Here is a 21,034-nt window from a genome sequence, read left to right on the forward strand (position 1 = left end):
ATGTAGAGTTGGGAGTATGGCTCAGTGTCAGAGCACTAACCTAGCACATGTGAGGCCTTGGGTTTGATCCCCAGACCTCCCCAAAACAAACCCAAAATAAAAAAAAAAAACTGATATAAATACAATACCCAGTCTCTGGTGTTCAGTGGGGACAGTACCCAGGGATGATAATTCATGACCTCCAACTACCCCAAGCATCTTACCCTCCAGCAATACAACAGTCAAGACAATGAAAAACTTTATCCATGATAAGCTGGGTCTCCTATCCTCAGAAGGATGGTCAGGTTTCCCTAACAATTATCCAGTTCAAGAAATTATGAGTGCCTATTGTATGCTGGATCCTCATGATGAGGAAATTTCAAGTTACCTTATAAACCAAGTGTAGTGGCCCATACCTATAATCCCAACTAAGGAGGCTGAGGTAGAAGGATCCAAAGTTCAGGGCCATAGGGGTGGAGTTTCAGCTCAGTGGAAGGCACTGGGTTTGATCAGCACCACTTAAAAATAAATAAAACAAAATAAAAGTACTGTGTCCACTAAAAAAAAAAAGTAAGTCCAAGGCCATTCTGGGCAACTTAGTGAGAGCTTGTTTCAAAGCAAAAAATAAAGGCTGGAGATGTAACTCAGTGGGAGAGCACCCCTGGGTTCAAAGTACCACAAAAGAGGAAGAAAAACTGTGGAAACCTTTTCAGTGTCCTCCCAGAGGGATCAAATTTCCAGTGTTTCCAGTGGGTTCTTCAGTAACAGATGGGCGTGTACTGGACAAGAGTTACTGACCTGGTGGTTCTTGCTTTTTTTGTTGTTTGTTCCTTTGTTTGTGGTACCAGGCATTGAACCCAGGGGCATTAAACTATTAAGCCACATCTTCAGCTCTTTTTTATATTATATTTAGAGACAGCGTCTCGCTGAGTTGCTAAGGTTGGCTTTGAACTCTTGATCCTCCTGCCTCAGCCTCCTGAGCTATTAGGACTACAGGCGTGTGCCACCATGCCCAACAACCTGGTCATTCTTAAATCAACATTTTCAAGCCAACGTCTGGGATTAAGGATACAGAAAAGGCCATGAAACAAGGTAAAACTTGCTGACATATACAAACAGAGACTCGAACTCTGACCTCACTGTACCTTTTCCTAAAAATGGGTAACAATAATGATTTCCTACTGTATATCATTGTGACCACAGCTCGTATATAATTTGAAAATTGTGCCAGGCATGGTGACACATGCTGTAATCCCGTGACTCTGGAGGCCAAGACAGGAGATTTGAAAATTCAAGGCAAACCTGGGCAACTTAGTAGTACCCTGTCTCAAAATAAACTAAGGGCTGGCAGTGTGGCTCAGCAACAGAGTACCACTGGGTTTCATTCCCAGTGCCACAAAAGAGAGAAATATGAATAAACTATACATACAAATATATTACATCTACATTATATATAAATATACATGTTATATATAAACACCATGCTAGACCCACTCCATAAATATATACAATTATACACTCAACTTTAAAAAAATAAAAACAATGGTAAGACAAAATATTTCCCCCTTCTTTCTCAGTCCACTTTTCCTTTTGCTACCTCATGGTCTTAGGCTTCTGTTGGTTGTTTTTGTTTATGCAGTACTGGGGATATCACTAGGCTACATCCCCAGCCTTTTTTATTTTGAGACTAAGGCTAAGTTGCTAAGTCTGGTTTCACACTTGTGGTCCTCCTACTTCAGCCCCACTAGTTGCTGGGATTATAGGCATGAGCCACCACAACCAGCAGTTTTGGATATTATAAATCTGAATTGTACCTATTCTCCAAAACTCAGTTTAAATCCCACCTCATAGCCAAACTCAGAAAGTGAAGGGTTTCTTATTTTCTCTCATGTGTGGAAGCTACAGAGGGGAAAAAAAAAAAAGAAAGGGGAGATGGGTGACATGAAAATCAAAGGGCGATCAATAGAGGACAGGCACCAAGGGTTGGACGGGAGAGGGAGGGGGAGTGCTGGGGAGTGATAGTGGCCAAATTATGTTGCTATATTATGTGCATGTACGAATATACAACAACAAATCCCATTATTATGCACAACTATAATGCACCAATAAAAAATGTGGGAAGAGAAAAATCAACAAATCCCACCTCAGCTGTCTCACCTTCCCCACAGCACCAATGCCCCCACACACACCCCTCCCTCTAATCAACAGCATATCTATCCATCCTCATCACTCCACTAGCAGTCATGCCCTACTTAGGTTCCATTCAACTAACTGCACGTAGCCTAGAGGCTGGGTCCATAAGACTGCACTGCCCAGTGACACTGTAGCTATCTTTGTATAAGTACATTCTCTTGATGTTCTTACAAGAATGAAATCACCTAACAATGCTTCTCAGAACTTGTTCCCATTCTTAAGCAATGTGTGACTATACGTTGTTACTTTTTCCATGTTTGTCTTGTCTTTCTTTTTTAAAAATATTTATTCTTAAGTTTTAGGTGGGCACAACTGTGGGAGACCAACCTTACACGTGACTGAGTCACATTCCCTGGCTGGGTGCTGAGGCGCTCAGTCACAGAAATGTAGCAGAGCTTTCCCCACCCTTGGGTCGCTGTCTTGTGCATGGGTGTGTCTTGCTACAGCCCCATGGGTGAAGCTATGCTCACCTGTTCCTTTGTAATCTAACCCCTTGCCCTGTTTAGGATAGAATCTTCCACGGAAGTGCCTTGTATGTGTCCCCTCCTCTTACTGTGCCCTTGGGTGTGGCCTATCCAGGTGTCAGTCAACCTGCTGACAGTGGACATCATGAAGATAGACTCAGCCCCCGGAAACCTGACCCCTTGCCTCATTTGAATAGCTTCTCCTCAATAAAAGGGGTCAGCCTGTGCTCTCGCTCTCTTCCTGTGGACCCTTAAGGTCAGAGGAACCGGCACAGCGACCCCAAAGAAAAAGGTATTTGTGTCTCTTGTGGGGTTATTTTGTGCAGCCCAGTTAGCCCAGTTCAACTGGAGCGACTCCTGAGCCTTTTAGTCACGAGAACAGAAACCCGGCACATAATATTTTTATTTTACATTTATGTGGTGCTGAAGATCGAACCCAATGCCTCGTGCATACTACGTGAGCACTCTACCACTGAGCCACAACCCCAGCCCCCTTGTCTTGTCTTTCAACAAACAAATAAACAAACCAAAAAAGGTGAGGTCCCTCAAGAGCAATAACCACATATTCCTTCACATTTCCTCCAGGGAATCAAGCAAAGGAAGCATTTGGTTATATTAATTGTGATAGGTCTCGATTTATAAGTTAGGCAAAAAAAAACACAGATAACAAATCAGATTAAAAACATCAAGAAATTCTCAGCCTGGCACAATGTCCCATGCCTGTAATCCCAAGGGCTCAGGAGGCCAAGGCAAGAGGATCTCAAGTTCAAAGCTAACCTCAGCAACTTATTGAGGCAACTCAGCAAGACCCTGTTTCTAAATAAAATATAAACAAGGGCTGGGGACATTGCTCAGTGGTTAATGGCTCCTGGGTTTAATCTCTGGTACCAAAAAAAAAAAAAAAAAAAAAAGAAAGAAAGAAAAGAAAAGAAAGAAAGAAATTTTCCAGGCGTCTAAGGTTTACAAAAACACTTTAAAAATGCCTTCCAAGGGCTGGGGCTGTGGCTCAGTGGTACAGTGCTTGCCTGGTATGTGTGAAGCACTGAGTTCAATCCTCAGCACTACATAAAAGAAAGAATAAACAAATAAAATAAAGTTTTTTAAAAAGCCTTTCAAATTACCCCTTTGAAATGAAGACTTGAGATAAGAGGATATAATAAACTGTAGAAATTTAGGCTAAGTCTTCTCACCCTAAAACGCAAGTTAGTGAACAACTTGAAGATCCTAAGAGAACACCAAGGCACCATGCATACTCAACCGAGCTGTCCCTGGTCACACAGCTGAATCCCTGACTCCCCTCTGCGGAGAGTCTGTCTGCTTTCCCAGCCCTGAAACATGGCAGGAAGTACCTGGACACTCAGCGAGCCAGGCAGCGTTGGATAGAAGTATGAGTAGGCATTTGGGGATGAGACAAAAAGAGATGGAAGAGAACATCATAAAGGCCTGGAAAAAACATGACTTTTAGGTGAAAAGGCTTTTAAAACACTCCTCGGGTGCTAATTCACTACACTCCATTTGTCTTAAGACTGAAACTAAACACTCCTGAGGGAAAGAAAACCACCACTAGTTCTATAAAAAACAGTTGACGGGGGCAGGATTGACATTCGTCCAGGCTGGGGTCTCGCACAGCAGCGTGTGGGTCTGGGGGCCGGCCCTGGCCAGCTCCTTACACCCCAGCACCGCTCTCGGCTGGCTAGCGGGGGTCCGGAGAACGGGGAAGAGCGGCTCTCGGCGGAGGCACAGTCCCCGCGCCGGCCTGGCCTCCTTCCTCAGAGAAGGGGAAGAGCAGAGCGGGTGGGGGGCCGGCGCGAGGGGTACGGGGACGCCGGCGGCACGCATCCGGAGCACACGGAGTGGACGTCCCTCGGCCGGGCCGGGAGCGACGGCCACCTGCAAGTCACGAGCCCTCGGCCTTTCGCTTTCACGGGGACCAGGAAGCCACCGAGACCAAGTCCCCTCCCCAGAGCGTCCCACCTCCGACCCGGCTGGGACCCTCGGCCCTCGGCTGCGCGGCCTCCCGGGCTGCGGAGGAGCGTCCGGCCCGGAGCCGCAGGGCCGCAGGGGACGGGGAGCCGCGGCGGAGACCGGGCGGGTCCGGGGAGGGCGCCGGCGCAGATTCCATAGGGCTGGGCCGGAAGACAAAAGATGGAGGGGCGCGGGAGAGCCGGGGCCGCAGCCGAGGAGGGGACTGCGGGCGGCAGGTGCCGGGGAGCCAGCACCAGGGGACCGCGGACTGCGGGAAGCCCCAGACGCCGCTCCGGGCCCCGCGGCCGGGGGTCCGGGCCGGCGCCGACGCGCAGGGGGCAGGGGCGCTCACCGTCAGTTTGGGGCTGGCCTCGCCTTTGCAAAAGTGGCAGAAAAACCGATGCGCGGCCACCGCGGCGCCCGCGTCCGCCCCGGCCGCAGAGGCCTCCGCCATTTTCCTCCCGCCGCGGCTGTCGGAGGGCGAGGGCAGCCGGCCGGTCCCTCGCCAGGCCGCTACCTCACAGGCTATGCTCGCCGCCGCCGCCGCCGCCTCGGCGCGGCCTGTCGCTCCAGAGTCCGCGTGGGTCACGTGAGTCTGCCGGACCCGGAGGGCGGCGGCGCGGAGAGGACCCGGGGGCCCGCCTCCCGGCACCAGAGAGGCGTGGGAAGGAGAGTCCGCCTGCCGCAGCCCGCCCGCCGGCAACTCAAACCACCCCTCGCCAGTCCTCCAGCCTTCCAGCGAGAAGAAAGGAAGAGTGTCCCCGGAAACCACCGACACTCCGGGTAGAGCGGCACCCGCTGCGGGGACCATCTGCTTCCGGGAAGGTCGCCGGGGCGGCCCGGGCGCGGCGACCACCGGCAGGCGCCGGGAGCCCACGTGCGGAGGCGGCGGCCTGGGGTTTGCCGCTGGTGGACTAGCACTGACCCCGAGGTTAGTGGGTCCAAACGAGGCGGTTCTGACTCTCGGCCGAGAGACCGGATCCAGAACGGGAACCGGTGTGAAGCGAGCGGAGCGCCGTGGGCTGGAGTGGAGCGCGGGCCCAGGGCGCGGAGCTGCTCGGAAGCCGTGAGCGGGGGCTCGGGCCGCGGAGGCCGGGCGAGACCCGCATCCCGCGAAGCTGGAGGATTGCGGCCGCGCTGTGGGGGCCGCAGCCGGGACCGGGAGTCGTCCCGGAGGCAGCCCTCCGAGTCTGTATGGTGAAGGGGTCGAGCTCAAGAAGTCAATTCTGCTCCGCAAGGATCTGCAGCTCCCCGTTGAAACACCCCGTTGAGAAGCTCTGCTTGGCCCCGTTTCTGTTAAGTTTGATTCCCTTAAAGGACCGAAGGAGAAACTGCCTGTTCACCCGCTGAACAGTGGGGACTCTTTGTAGAAACTAAGGTCTGGAGCAGAAAAGTCATCTGCACTCAGTGTTTGTTTGTTTATTCATTCATTCATTTTCCTTTTTTGGTACCAGGAATTGAACCCAGGGGCGCTTGATCACTGAGCCACACCCCTCAGCCTTTTTTTTTTTTTTAGTTGTTGATGGATCTTTAGTTTTTTTATATATATATATATGTGGTGCTGAGACTCGAACCCAGTGCCTCACACAGGAGAGGCAAACACTGTGCCACTGAGCCCCAGCCCTTTTGGTGTTTTGTTTAGAGACAGGGTCTCACCGAGTTATTCAGGGCCTCGCTAAATTGCTGAGGCTGGCTTTGAACTTGAAATCCTCCAGCCTCAACCTCCTGAGCTACTGGGATTACAGGCGTGCGCAGCCTGGCTAATCATCTACACTCAATCTTTAAAGAACGTTAGAATGACACATAATCCCATAAAACCTGACATACAGACTTCCAATCTTTTTTTGTACATACATTTTTTTATTTTTCTACAGTAATTGAAGTTTAGGCCCGTTTTCTTTGTGATTTGTTTATATTAGGAACTATTTTATACTAGTATGTATTGTACTAAACTATTTTAAATGTTACTGTATATACCTTTGTATAAGTGTAGTGGCACCCCATCCACAGAAAATCTTAATTAAGCTTCTCCAGAAATCTTCCCCATAATTGATTTTAAGACTATGAGCAAAGGAGTTCAATGTAGTTAAACTTCCTATTTCCCGTTGCTCTGTCTTATTTGGCCAGCGGCCTGAGAGAGATCAGCACTCCAGGTGCTGAACATCTGTTTACTAGTTTTTTTCACAAACATTTATAAACTGTCTATTATGTGTGTATCAATTTGTAAAGTTTTTACTTAGTTTTTTTTTTAGTTGTTAATGGAACATTTATTTTATTTATATGCAGTACTGAGAATCAAACCCAGGGCCTCACACATGCTAGGCAAGCGCTTTACCACTGAGCCACAACCCCAGCCCAGTTTGTAAAGGTTTTCAAGGGAAGTGTGCCTGCAAATGCAGAGTTGATAAGAAAAACAGATTATTTTAACTAGGCATCTGGCTTTGGGCCAGAGCTTCACACAGATGTTTACATTTCAAGGAGAAAAGGTTACTAATTGGGCTCCATGGTAACAGCTGGCAGGGGGAGGGAAGAAAGGGGAGAAGAAGCTCTCCCCTTGTCAGTCACTGACTTGAAGAGTTAACTTGCCCAGAACAGTGAAAGGAAAAGCTGCTTCTGTGTGAACTTCTGAGCCCTTCAACTTACACACTGGGTATAAAGTTCTGAAATTGCCTGAACTTGAGTTTCAGGGGAATTAGTTGATTACAGCGAAAGCTGTGCCCTCTGAACCTGGCTGCAGCCAAATGAACCTGCTACCTGTTTCCTATCTGGTGTCCTGCCTCATGTGTACATAAGTATACCATAATTTGTAGTTAGATATTGGGTTGTTTCCATATGTCAGTATTATACAGAAAATGAACGATGTCTTTATTTCCTTGGAACACTATCCAAAATGAAATTGTGAGGTCATATGTATGTAATATTTTAAAGCTTTTCATATGTATTGTCAAATTGCCCTCCAAAAAGAATACATGAATTTACATTCTTGTTTTTCTTAGTTCTGAGACTCCCCAGTACAATGACTCAAGCAGAAATTAAACTGTGTTCTTTGTTGCTACAAGAGCATTTTGGAGAGATCGTAGAAAATATTGGAGTTCACTTAATCAGAACTGGCAGCCAGCCACTTAGAGTAATTGCCCATGACACGGGAACATCACTGGATCAGGTATGTTTAGATAACATCATTTTGCTATCTTTAATTTCCTTCATTAATGTCTTCCACAAAAGTTGAAGTGGAAAAGCCTACTCTAAGATATAACAATGTTTCCTGTGGGGACAGAGGGTGATACTTCAGCCCTGAGGTTTTGCTTCTCAGAGTGTTCCTAGATCACTGTGGCTAAATAAATCTTTATTCTTTCCATGCTACATCTCATTTTTTCATAATCAATCTACTAATCTCAGTACTACCTTTAAGTAATAATAAGAATGATAGAAGGAAAGTAAATCGTTATGTGAAAGCTAAAGATCAGAGAAAATATATACATCATAGAAAGGAATCTTCCTGATTTCTTCTACTGATGTTTGATTGTTATTAGCTACTCCAACAGAGAGGAAATAAGAACAGAAATTCTTATCTAGCCATCCCCTGATGTTTAGTAAACTATAGGGAAAAAAACTGCCAGCAGTTATGAGCTCTGTCTCCAGGTCTTCTCTTTTGAATTCTATCTAGGTGAAAAAAGCCCTTTGTGTCCTGATCCAACATAACCTGGTGATATATCAAGTGCATAAACGTGGTGTGGTGGAGTATGAAGCTCAGTGCAGCCGGGTGTTGCGAATGCTTAGATATCCCCGGTACATCTATACTACCAAAACACTCTACAGCGACACTGGAGAGCTGATTGTTGAGGAGCTGCTGTTGAATGGCAAAATGACAATGTCAGCTGTTGTGAAGAAAGTGGCAGACCGACTCACAGAAACCATGGAGGGTAAGTACAGTATGCATATCTGTTAGCAAGAGCATCGGTTGGCTGACTAAAGGAATGAACTGTCATCTTAGGCCATCTGACCTCCCTCTTTCCTTCTGTTGTACAGATGGCAAGACCATGGACTATGCTGAGGTATCAAACACATTTGTGCGACTGGCAGATACACACTTTGTACAGCGCTGTCCCTTAGTGCCTACCATTGAGAATTCAGATCTTGGACCACCACCACCTGCCCCAACCCTTGTTGTTAATGAAAAGGACATGTACCTGGTTCCTAAATTGAGCTTGATAGGTAAGAGATTTTGAACATAGAACCATAATGCCCTAATGGTGGATTCTTATTTAATAAATGTTAAATGAATGAATCAATTGAGCATTTACCAAGTATTCACTCAGTGCCAGACATTGTGATATAAAATAATGAGAAAACCATGATTCCTACCCTAATGGAGTTTAAGTCGAAGTATAGGAGATATACACTAATCAAACAATCACATAGATATATAAAAAAAACTGTGATAAGTACTGTGAAGGAGAAGTAAAAGATGTTAATAAATATATAATGGGAGAGTAGAGTTATGCATGGGGTTAGGGCACATGTTTCTTTGAGAAAGCAAAATTGGAGCTTAGATTTGAAACAAGATTTTGAGCTAAGATTTGAAACTAACCAATGAGGTAATAGAGGATAAGCATTTTTAACAAAGGGATTAGTATGGAATAAGGAAAAAACTGGGCATTTATGAAATAAAAGAAAGTCAGTATAGCTAGAACAAGGTGAGCAAAGTAAAGAGAAGTATCAGGTTAGAGCAACAAGCAGGGGCCAAGTCAAGCAAGACCTTATACAGCACCTGTGCTTTATTCTAAGGATTTTTAAGCTTGGAATTAACATGTCCTAATTTACATTTTGGTGGGGGCGAGGGGCACCATGGATTGAAACCAGGGTCATTTAACCACTTGAGCCCCATCCCCAGCCCTTTTTTTTAGTGTTTTATTTTGATACAGAATCTCACTAAGTCCTTAGGTCTTTGCTAAGTTGCTGAGGTTGGTCTTGAACTTGCACCTCCTGCCTCAGCCTCCAGGATCACTGGATCTAATTTACATTTCTGAAATATTTTTCTACCTACAGAAAGGATAGGAGGATGAGGCAAATGGTAAACGAAAACAGACTGGTGAAAAATTGAAGTAGAAGTAGTGAATTACTCAGGAGGCTGAGGCAAGAGGATCCCAAGTTCAAGCCCAGCCTGAGCAACCTAGCAATACCCTATTTCAAAATAAAATGAGCTGGGAGGTAGCTGAGTGGAAGAGCACTTGCTTAGCAGGTATAAGACCTTGGGTTTGATCCCTGTTATCTCAAAAAAAGGAAAAGAATAAGAAACAGTTAAAAGAGAGAGGTATCAAAAATAACATCTGTGTGTCTAACTTGCACATGTGAGAGGATATTGATGCCATTACTGAAAGGAAGCATTGGAGGAGGACCAGTTTGAGGGAAAAAGAAAGCATTTCTTTTAGTTCTTCAGCCTCTTAAACAACTCTAACCTACAGGTAGCCTTTGGGGTGAAAATACACCTGCCCTCATGTTTGGTCATTTCTCTCATCAGATGGTATATAACCTAACTGTTGATTTGTTTTATTTGGCAGGAAAAGGTAAAAGGAGGAGATCATCTGACGAAGATGCTGCTGGGGAACCCAGAGCCAAGAGACCAAAACATACCACAGATAACAAAGAGGTAATGGAGCTTCTTGATTAGACTTCTCACCCTGAAGCCGGCCAGAAAGAGCACACAGATAACAAACCCCAAGAGAGCTTAAAGGTCCCTAAGCTAAGAGGTAGTAGGAGTAAATGTCAAATATCATGGGTCAGGAGTGACCCAGTGAAGGACAAGAACCGTTGTGTCTTCCTTCTGAGGTTAACATACTTCATGTGTTGAACAATGCAACAGTATATGCAAAAGTATGGCTAGAACATGTAGACACAGGGGCCAATAGTGAGAAAGACACTTAGGCCTAAACTCCTATATTTATATGCCTTCTCAACATTCCTATAAAGATTCTTAGTAAGTGTCTCAAAATTAGTATGGCCAAAGCAGAATAGTTGATATCCCCCTCCCAGATATCTGCTCCCTCCAAGCTTCCTCATCTTGGTAAAGAACACCATCACCTAAATTTTTTTGTTTGTTTGTTTATTTTTTAATCACTCACTGGGCACAGTAGTGTACATCTATAGTCCCAGCTTCTCAGGAAGCTGAGACAGACCAGCCTGGGTGATTCAGTGAGACCTCGTCTCAAAATAAAAAGTACAGAGGGCTGGGGGGGCAGCTCAGTGGTAGAGTGCCTGCCTAACATCATGAGGCCGTAGGTTCAATTTCCAGTACTGGGGGTGGGGGGGGGCAGCAGCTGGACTCCTTTAATAGCTTCTCATTATCTTACAAGAAATGCAGACTACAGACTGTCAAGCCTTATGTGATCATTCTCACTTCTTCCCAACTCTCCCTCTTGATCACTGTGTTCTATCTACTCTCTTTCTGTTCCTTAAACACATGAGGCTTTCTCCTTACTATTCCTCCTGCTTCACATGTTTTTTACCACAACTTCATGTAGTTGCCTCTTTCATCATTCAGATCTAAGCTTAAATGCTCTTTTTCTTGGAGTTCAAGACCGTTGCCCAGCCCTATTACAGTCTCTACACATTTTTCCATTTTCTTATCTTCCAGCATTTATATTCATGTTTGACATTATATATTGTTTATGTATGTGTTTGTTGTTGTGCCCTCGGTAGAATATAAATTCCTTAAGGGCAGCATATGGAATACTAGCACATGTTGATCAACTAAGGTTTGGCCTGTATCCTGAAGGCAGGAGGATCTGTTAATGTAGAAGATGTATAGCGCATTGTTCAAACAACTTGTCTGGCTCCATGGAAGATTCCAGAGTCCACTTGTACTTGTGCTCATGTGCATATTTTAGTGGACCTCTCCGTAGCTTTCATCTGATCCTTTAGCGGAACTGTGACCTAAGAAGATAAAAGCATTCTTAGGAGAAATGGGAGAGTGGTGCAAAAGCCACAAGATTAGAACCAGAAAATCCCAGTTACTCCCTTAGAGAGAGAGAGAGAGAATGAATGTGTATGTGTTTTTTTTGTTTTTTTTGTTTTTTGTTTTTTTTTTTAGTGAAAATCACCAGGGTAGGTGGTGCACACCTGTAATCCCAGCAACTTGAGGAGGTTGAGGCAGGAGCATCACAAGATTGAGGTTAGCCTCGGCAACTTAGTGAGACCCTAAGCAATTTATACCCTTAATAATTGTCTCAAAAATAAAAAAGAGAAAGGACTGCTTAGTGGTAAAGCACTCCTTAGTTCAATCCTCAGTTGAAAATGAGTTAGGAAGCTATTATAATCCAGTTGAGCCATGATTAGAACCTGAAATACAGTTAACAACATTAAGGATAATGAAGAATAGACATCTCTGAGGTGACAGAGAATGCCAGTTTCCCTGATCTGATCATTACACATTTGATACATGTATTTAAATATTTCACTGTACTCCATAAACATGCACATAAACATGTCAAAAATTAAAACACACAGTAGAGATCTGGCTGGGGATGTAGCTCAGTGATAGAGCACTTACCTAGTGTGCACAAGGCCCAGAGTTTGACCCCCCTCCACACACCAGTGCTACCAAAAAAGAAAAGAAAAAAAATTTTTAAAGCAAGAAAGAAAGAGGATGTGTGCACAAAGTCAAGTGAGTTTTTACTTAATGACTTCTGATTTCTCTGTGAAATCAAAGGCAAGATCATCAGCTAAAAGTAAGAAAGAAAGAATCAAGTAGGAGACTTGAGATAATGGAAAAGAGTTAAAATAGAAATGGATTGGAGATTAGTGTGGAGAACTAGTTTGAAGCTAGAATTTATCAAGACACTAATTTATATGATTGAATGATTTTCTCCAACCAATTTAGTTGTTATAGTAGAGGAAAAGAAACAGTGAACAGTCAAATCCAAGCTCCTCACCAGAAAACTCTGCATTGTTTAAACGTTTCTCTCTAATAATACTTTTCTCCTCTTCAGCCCATTCCAGATGATGGGATTTATTGGCAGGCCAACCTTGAGAGATTCCACCAACACTTCCGTGACCAAGCCATTGTGAGCGCAGTTGCCAACAGGATGGACCAGGTCGTATCTACATGGGGGTCTGTCAGTGATCATAGGGAATAAAGTAATTCAGTTGCCAGATGTGGCCCTTGGCACATAGCCAGATCTGGGGCAACACAACTAATTCTGAATCCCAGTTTACTTTTCAAACCCAGACAAGCAGTGAGATTGTGCGGACCATGCTCCGGATGAGTGAGATTACCACTCCCTCTAGTGCCCCCTTCACCCAACCATTGTCTTCCAATGAGGTGAGTTTCATGTTTTTGTGCTAGCTTCTAAGACTTGTGGATATTATAACAATTATCATACGTGGAGCCTAGGGTCTAGGCTCAAGCTTTGAAAGAAAAGGGTTTTTATTACTTAGATTACCTTCAAGTGGTGAGCACTGAAATACTTGGTCTCTTGGGATCCAGCTTTTAAAAATCTACTTATTTGTCATATATAACTTATTCCTAATTGTTCTAAGAATTCACTAGCAGTGTGTGTAGTGTACACCTTGTAGTCCCAGCTACTGGATAGGTTGAGGCAAAATAATCACTTGAGGCCAATCTAGGCAACATAGTTAGATCCTATCTCAAAAAAATTAAAAAAGAATCTTTGAGAACCTTGGCATTTGGGCATTATTTGTATTTGACCCCTTGTGTTTGAAGTGTGTGTGTGTGTGTGTGTGTGTGTGTGTGTGTGTGTGTATCTGTACTGGACGCTGAACCCAAGGGTACTCTACACTGAGTTATATCCACAGCCCCTGTTGTTTTTTTTATTTTGAGACAGTGTCTTACTAAGTTGCCCAAGCTGGTCTTGAACTTGTGATCCTCTTGTCTCAGCCTCCCATGTAGCTGGGATTACAGGCTTATGCCACTATACCCAGCTAAATTTTGTATTATCTTTAAAATATTAATGCTTAATATATCAAATATATTTATATTTCATAATTTATTTAAATTGAATGTTGTGGCTAAATTTTTTAAAGTTACCATTTACCCAAAGGTTCAAGGGTGGTAGAATGTTCTTTATTGTGCCTGGTAGTTACATGGGTATATACAATTATCAATACTGATCAAATTGAACCCTTAAGATCTATGCTTCTTATTTTCTGTAATATACATCAATTTAAAATATCCATAATTTTACATAATCTCAGCCCCAGAGATCCCTGTTAATAGTTTGATATATATGTTTATTCGGAGCATTTTTTAACATATAGCCTAACATATATGTAGATCTATGTATTTTTATTTTAACCAAAAAAAATGAGATTGTGCTCAATTTTTTGTTTTGTGGTGAAGGGTCAAACCCATGACTCTCACATGCTAGGCAAGCACTGTACCACTGAACTACATCCTCAGCCCTACAACTTACTTTTTTCATATGACAGTATAAGACTTCTTTTATCCCATTAATGCCCATGCTGTAGTTTATTTTAATTCCTTATTACTGGACATTGGGTTGTTTCTTATTTTCTTACTCTTAACAATGTTACAGTGAATATTTTTTTTAACATTTTTTAATACTTGGGATAGCTAGAATTAAAACATCTTTATTAATGTTAGCAATCCTAAATTATCAAGCCCATTTTCAGTGTCCCCTTTTGCTCCATAGATCTTCAGATCCCTGCCGGTTGGCTATAACATCTCTAAGCAAGTTCTTGACCAGTATCTCACTCTGCTGGCAGATGATCCAGTAAGTCTATTTTTGCACTTTTTTTTCCTGCTCCTCTGTTTACAATTTACTTCTGCCACTGACACCTAGTATCATTCTCCTGTAGCCTCATTCTGTACTAGCCAGCTCAGACAGTTTCCCCACCATCATCTGATAGGAAAGGTACTTGCTGCAGACTCTTGGCCAGATTCACTCCATTGGAAACAGAATCACTGGACTTTCCATTCAGTTAACACTCTTTCTCTTTTTTTTAATAGCTAGAGTTTGTTGGAAAGTCTGGCGACAGTGGTGGAGGAATGTATGTCATCAGTATCCTTACCAGTTATTCTTTTTTCATTAATTTTTTTTAGTGGTTGATGGACCTTTATTTAATTAACTTATTTATATGCAGTGCTGAGAATCAAACCCTGTGCCTCTCACATGCTAGGCAAGCTCTCTAGCACTGTGCTACTCCTACCAATTATTCTTAGTTATTACGGTACCCTGAGCTTTAAAGCAGAATGGTGACTTATGAAAGAAAGATTTGGTAATGTTTATTATACTAAATAAATTAGAAAATTGAAGTAACTTTCTATTTTTCTATGAATTTTCAATTAACTACATTAATGACAAAATAGAAAGAAATTTTACTCAACCAAATTTTAGTTAAGCAAAATTCTTAAACATTTTCATTAATTAAAATTTTAAGAAACTTACATACCATAAATAAAACTAATGTAAAAAATAAAATGTCACTTAAATTTTAATTATAAATTAGAAACTTAGGAATAAAACTGTCAAAATGACAAGGCTAAAACATTACTAAGTGACCTTAATCCTCTACATAAAGACCTCCATAAGGCATTAGCATCTCTAGCCACAGCGACTCTGGAATCCGTGGTACAGGAGAGGTAAGGGGGTCATTCTGATTGGGATTGGAGCTAGACACTTCCTATCCATACCTCATTTGAACAAGCATTTAATCATTATGTAAGTAATCAGTAAAGGCACATTTTGCCCCATTTTTCCACTGAACAGCTATGGACCCCACCTACTACTACTCTTCACCCCCCCCCCCAAAAAAAAAAAACCACTGTTTAATTCCTGGTGATGCAAATTAACCAGCCTCTTTAAAGTCTTGTAATGCAATAACTGTGGCACTCAAATGAGTCAGCAGTTGGTGACTCCTTTATGATGAACAATACCATCACCAGCCTGTGGAGCTGTGAAGGAATTATCTGATTGCTGTTCTTTTGGTCCTGGCTCCACTTGTGGACTAGGACAACAACCATCTAAGACCAGGAGCTAATGTTGATTTTTTTTTTTGTATTGGTATGCTATTTACTTTATTTCTTTCCAGATTCGGATCTCGCTGTGCCAGAATATTCCGTCTAGTTTTGCAAAAGAAACACCTGGAGCAGAAGCAGGTGGAGGACTTTGCAATGATTCCTGCAAAGGAGGCAAAGGATATGCTATATAAGATGCTCTCAGAAAATTTCATATCACTCCAGGTAGCCACGCATATAAATGCCAACCAGCAAAACTGTCCTAGAGTGAGAAAAACTCTTGAAGTAGAGTTTCAAGCAAACTGAGTCCCCAAGCAAACTCTGAATCCAGCTATGAGACAGAAAAATTTATTAACAAAGACATAACAAGCACTTAAAGTATACTGTGGAGCTTTAACTGGCCTAGTAAGAAAGGTAGCCAAGGAATTGCCTTAACACCATGCTTCCCTTTTTTCCTATCATTCCTGTCCTTTCCTGAGCCTTAACTCTATCAATAGCATATGTTGGGTCTTTGCAAAGCCATGTCAGAGACGCTATCGGGAAGTAGGTAGAATAGGTTTTAGAGCAGATCACAGCTCTGCCTCTTACTCAGTTACATTGAACAAGTCACCTACCATCATTAAACAATGGTGACAGATTGTGGTCATAAGAACATGTTTGGTTGTCAAGATCAAATATAAGCCACCTGGCATGTTGAGTTTGCTCAGTAAGTATTAATTGCCTTCCCTTTCTTTCCCACTCAGGATGCTGATAGTCAAATGAAAAAATCAGTGCTATGCAGTCTTCATGTGGCTGATTGTGTCATAAACAGAGCGACTAGATGACTAGGGAAGGGGAAAGTATTAGTGAAAGAGAGAATTGAATGACTCTGAATGGGATGGGTGCTTACTTTGCCAATTCTGAAAAAAATCGTACAATTTTTCTTATTTTTCTTTCTATGACAAATAGGAAATTCCCAAAACACCAGACCATGCCCCATCTAGGACCTTCTATTTATATACTGTGAATGTCCTATCAGCTGCCCGGATGTTGTTGCACAGGTGCTACAAGGTAACCTCATGTGGTTTCTTCCCATTCCCTTCACTGAGACGTTTCATCCTCTGCCACCTCTACCCACTTTAAATAATACAACTATATGCATTTCTATTCTTTCTTCTCTTTCCTCAGAGCATAGCCAACTTAATAGAAAGGAGACAATTTGAAACCAAAGAGAACAAGTGAGTAGCATTTTCATTTGTCATTTACATTTTTCAAGATCAAAGGCCTAAAGGGAATTTTCTATAGAAATGGAGACAGTTATCCAATAACCAGTCTAGTTAATTGAATCATTGTTTTAGGTTGGCATAAATCGTGCATTAGTCTAGACTTTTCCAGTATACCCCCAAATAATTTTGCAGAGTAAGTCTATAGAAAATGTCTTTAAAGGTGCTGTTATCCACTTTGATCAGGAACATGGTGAAAGGGGAACTTGTGCCTCAGGGAGAAAGGGTAAGAAAACCTCAGAGTTAAGGAAGATGCCTCAGAGTTGTGTCTGTCTGACAGGCGTCTACTAGAAAAGTCTCAGAGGGTAGAAGCCATCATTGCATCTATGCAGGCCACAGGTGCAGAGGAGGCACAGCTACAAGAAATAGAAGAGATGATCACAGCTCCTGAACGTCAGCAGCTGGAGACCCTGAAACGGAATGTCAACAAGTAAGCATCATAGCTTCAAGCTATATTTCAAAATACCTTCCAGACAAATCCATCGCAATATCCTGCCAGACCTCAACTTAACATGGGCCAACCTAAACTCACCATCTTCTTCAGCTCAGTTACGTATCCCAAATATGGCCTTTCATCCTAGTCCCCGTACAGACCTTCCCACATCTCTTCCAGACCTTCCCATGACTTCCTCATGCAAACCATCTCAGAGTGCTTTCAAAGTTATCATCTTTAAAATGGTTGATAATATCACTATTTCAGATGATTTATTGACTACCTATCTTTATGGTATAAAGACCAGACTTTGTGTGACATACAGTGAATCTCACAATTTCATAGCAGCCTATAGTTCCTTCATTTCTTCTTACTCTGCATCACCCACCTGAATCAGGATAAGGATGCACATGCAGACTGCCTTGGGGAGCACTGCCATCTTAACATTAAAGTCCTCCACCTGTGCGCACAACAGGCATGCTGCCCATCTACTCAGGTCATCTTTAAGTTCCTTCAACAATGAGTTACTGTTTTCTGTGGTCAAGACTTCACCTGTTTTGTCAGTTTATTCCCAAGTTTTTTGTTTTGTTTTGTTTTGCTTGTTCTTTACATATGTGTCCCTATTTTAGATCATTCATTGCTAGTATAGAGAAAAACAACCAACTTGGGGGCTGGGGTTGTAGCTCATTGGTAGAGCACTCGCTTAGCACAGGCAAGGCCCTGGGTTCAATCCACACTACATAAAAATAAGTAAATAAAACAAAAGGCATTGTGTCCAACTACACCTTTTAAAAAAAAAAAAACAATTTTTGTGTAGAAGTGCAAGAACAGACATCCTACTCTTGCTCCTGATCTTAGGGGATAGCTTTCAGGTTTTTCACCATTAAGTATGATGTTAGCTGTGGTTTTTCCCCTAGGTGGCTTACATCAGGTTAAGAAAGTTCCCTTCTTTTCCTAATCACCACTAACATTACGCTTCAGCCACTCTTAGCTTCTCACGATTTTAAACTTTTACCTACACCTTTATGTGTGCTAGTCTTTCTCTTGGTTGCAAGTTAGGCTAAACTCCCTAAAAACGGAGGCTTTATCTTGTACACACTCAGCAGCTTCCACAGTGCCTGGCACATAAAAGATGCTCAGTAAATGAAAAGTGATTTATTGGTTCTTCTGCTTTCCACCCAGTATTCTCAAGGGTAACCAAGACACTACCCCTTCCTCTAAATTTAAATATACTAATGAACATTCGGTCTGGGCAAATGCTTTTACTTTTTCATTCAGGTTGGATGCCAGTGAGATCCAGGTAGATGAAACAATCTTCTTGCTGGAGTCATACATCGAGAGCACCATGAAGAGACAATGACTCAGAGGAAGCATCTTCCTCAAAAGATCTGGGGAGATGGAAAGAAAAATAAAGGAGGTGCCTGGATGCATTCTTTTAAGTGGAATAAGTTGCAGATTCTTATACTGAAAATTCCTTTATGAAAATAACCTGGAAAATTTTGACACATTTTTTCAAGTCTGCTGACTTGTTTACACCCATCACTATATTCTCCCCTCATCAAATCTTGGCAGTAGAAAGAACCTTAAATGATTAAAATTAATCATCTATAAGATTTATCAGTTGTTATCAAGAAGTTAGCCACGCCTGTGTTTGAGCGTCTCTCACAATAGAAATTTCTCCCTAAGCCATCAATTCCATTTTCAAAAGTCTGTTGTTTATTTCATTGAGCTGTAATTTTTAACACATACACACATTGTGTAGGGAATGTGGAAGATTACCATGAAGTGGAGGGAAAGCCTATTTTTAGGGCTAACAGGTGGATTGACTCAAGCAGTCACATTTGGGCTTCTAGTACATCTGAAAATATGAATGTAGAACACAGCACAATGCCAGGCTTCTCGTAAGCAAACAGTAAATTATCGCTTTCCTTTTCACCTGGTCTCTGGAAAATGACAACTCTAAATTCTCTCTCACTATCATGGATATAATTTGTCCCAGCAGCTTCAATTCATTTAAAGCAGTTACATGTTGTTGATGATCCAAACCAGTGTTTGTTCTGATTCTTTAAACAAGAGTGCTAATTAATACAATATACAAAATTTAGTAAAAGCCCATCTCTGCCCTCAGCCATAGTTAACAGTACCAAGAACTGAGCAAGACCTTAGGGATACAAAGAGCCGAGTACACGGAGAGCTGAAGTGGAGGAGTCTGCCAGGTGCACAGAGGCAAGAAAGGAAAGGGACACTCTGTGGCTTGAGAGGTGAGGGTTGTTCCAGGTGAAAGGGGTAGAGGCTGGGTTTTGTGCAAACTACAAATAGGGAGGATTAGAAAATAGGGCGCGGGTGGTGCCAGAATGTAGGCTAGAGAGACTGCAGGGGCCAGGGCTGACGGTGGGTCAGCTGTGCTGGGCGAGGGGAGGCAGGGGGAGTCGCCCTGCCTCAGCAGGTCCCCCCGGTGGGCGGTATGGGGAGGTGGCAGTGAACTCCACCACCGTGTGATTACAGTGAACCGACTTAAGCTCATTCTGGCTCCTTGCAGAGGACGACTTGGGACAGGACCTGGGGACGTGCGGGAGGGAGGAGGGCTGGGAATTGGGCTCTGCAGGCCCAGGAGAGCGAGACGTCAGATTCGGGGAAGTTTAAGGCCACAGCACCCGGGCACTCGGTTGTGAGGGAGGTGAGGGAAGGTGGCGGTATCCAACGTTGCCCGAGTGACTTGGGGACGGACAGAGCGGTGGCGGGAGGTGGCAAGACCCCGGGGAGCGTCCGTGCGGAGATCGTCGTCCTAAGCAGAGAAGTCGGAGGAGGGGAAGCCGGGGGCCGGAGGACAGCAGCCCGGGGGCCGGCCCCCACAGGACGGGGAGCACGCGGGGCCGCCAGAGGGCGCGCGGCGGAAGGCGGCGACCCACGACCGCGCGGCCTCCCCCGGGCCGGGCCCTCCCGCGCAGGCCCTTCCTAAGGAGGCTTCGCGCGACTTCCGCTCCAGGTCGGGAAGGGGCCGGGCGGGGACCTCGGCCAGGACGGGGCTGGCCGGCCCATCCCTCCGAGCGCCCCCACCCCGCGTGGCCCTGCTGGGCCTTGGCCTGCAGCCCGGGGCCTCTGGGTGTGGGTCCTGGGGTGGCCGTCCGGTGCAGCCCCACGGCCAGTCTGCCTCCTGCTGACAAGTACTCTCGGGGCTCCCCGCGACCCGGCCCAGGCCAGCGAAAGCTGCTTCCTCCTTCCCCCACATGCCCTTCCAGACTGGGAAGGGTAGAGGAGCGGGCCCCAAACTGGCTCGGCCACGGCCCTAAGGGGCCGCAGCGCGCCCTGTGCCCTGTGCACTGGGGTGGGGTGGGGGGCCTCGCCGAACTCCACCTCCGTGCCCTATGGGTTGCACTTACTGCAGGTGGTCATGTGGAACTTGATCAGCTGACCCACCTGCCCTGAGCCGAGAAACCCAAGTCCGGGTCCACCCTGGGCGTGGGTAAGGGAGGAAAAGACCAAAGGACTAGAGACAGGTTTTCGCCTCTGACCTGCCCTCCGTGACTCCCAGCTGCTGATGGAGGACTTGGAGAGCTGTGGGAGGAGACTGGACTACAACTGCCCCAGGGACACTTGTCTCGGGTCCGTTGGGATTATGGGAGCTGAGACAGGGCCCTGGAAGAGGTCCTTCCTATTTAACTGAGACCTCAGCGACCCCCAAAGTCCACAGAATAGCCTCTACCTGCCTTGGGCACTGGGGAACCTTCGGTGGAGTGTGGGT

At 44.3% G+C, this 21,034-nt stretch overlaps 1 protein-coding gene and 2 long non-coding RNA genes across 5 annotated transcripts; 1 reads left to right on the forward strand and 2 right to left on the reverse strand.

Moving 5' to 3' along the window:
* The first annotated feature begins 5,597 nt into the window (after nucleotides 1–5,597).
* Nucleotides 5,598–18,731, forward strand: LOC308657594 (DNA-directed RNA polymerase III subunit RPC3-like). Its single transcript, XM_081309392.1, has 15 exons — nucleotides 5,598–5,979; nucleotides 7,598–7,764; nucleotides 8,269–8,524; nucleotides 8,631–8,816; nucleotides 10,163–10,251; nucleotides 12,590–12,694; nucleotides 12,829–12,921; nucleotides 14,273–14,353; nucleotides 14,590–14,641; nucleotides 15,162–15,222; nucleotides 15,672–15,822; nucleotides 16,546–16,647; nucleotides 16,765–16,814; nucleotides 17,140–17,289; nucleotides 18,571–18,731. The coding sequence occupies exons 2-15, from the start codon at nucleotides 7,618–7,620 to the stop codon at nucleotides 18,650–18,652; spliced, it is 1,605 nt and encodes a 534-aa protein (XP_081165518.1). The 5' UTR covers nucleotides 5,598–5,979; nucleotides 7,598–7,617; the 3' UTR covers nucleotides 18,653–18,731.
* LOC308657596 lies at nucleotides 10,925–12,652 on the reverse strand. The gene is made up of 3 exons (XR_014024003.1): nucleotides 12,533–12,652; nucleotides 12,151–12,197; nucleotides 10,925–11,534 (listed from the first exon to the last, which is right to left on the reverse strand). It is a non-coding gene; the product is annotated as an uncharacterized lncRNA (long non-coding RNA).
* Nucleotides 15,657–21,019, reverse strand: LOC308657595. Of its 3 annotated transcripts, none has more exons than XR_014024000.1 (4): nucleotides 20,710–21,019; nucleotides 18,559–18,680; nucleotides 17,096–17,269; nucleotides 15,657–15,760 (listed from the first exon to the last, which is right to left on the reverse strand). It is a non-coding gene; the product is annotated as an uncharacterized lncRNA (long non-coding RNA). The 3 variants fall into 3 exon arrangements; XR_014024002.1 differs by having other exon boundaries at nucleotides 20,673–21,019; XR_014024001.1 differs by lacking the exon at nucleotides 17,096–17,269 and having other exon boundaries at nucleotides 20,673–21,019.
* Between the last annotated feature and the right edge of the window lie 15 nt (nucleotides 21,020–21,034).

The sequence above is a fragment of the Spermophilus citellus genome (genome assembly GCF_964194105.1).
Source record: "Spermophilus citellus genome assembly, chromosome: 10".
NCBI lineage: Eukaryota > Metazoa > Chordata > Mammalia > Rodentia > Sciuridae > Spermophilus > Spermophilus citellus.

Excerpts from the sequence above, each read along its gene's own strand:
- LOC308657594 (XM_081309392.1), top strand. The coding sequence starts at position 7,618 with ATGACTCAAGCAGAAATTAAACTGTGTTCTTTGTTGCTACAAGAGCAT. Across the intron at positions 14,642-15,161 it reads TGGAGGAATGTATGTCATCA|ACCTCCATAAGGCATTAGCA; the intron begins GTATCCTTACCA and ends CTCTACATAAAG. Across the intron at positions 16,815-17,139 it reads TTTGAAACCAAAGAGAACAA|GCGTCTACTAGAAAAGTCTC; the intron begins GTGAGTAGCATT and ends TCTGTCTGACAG.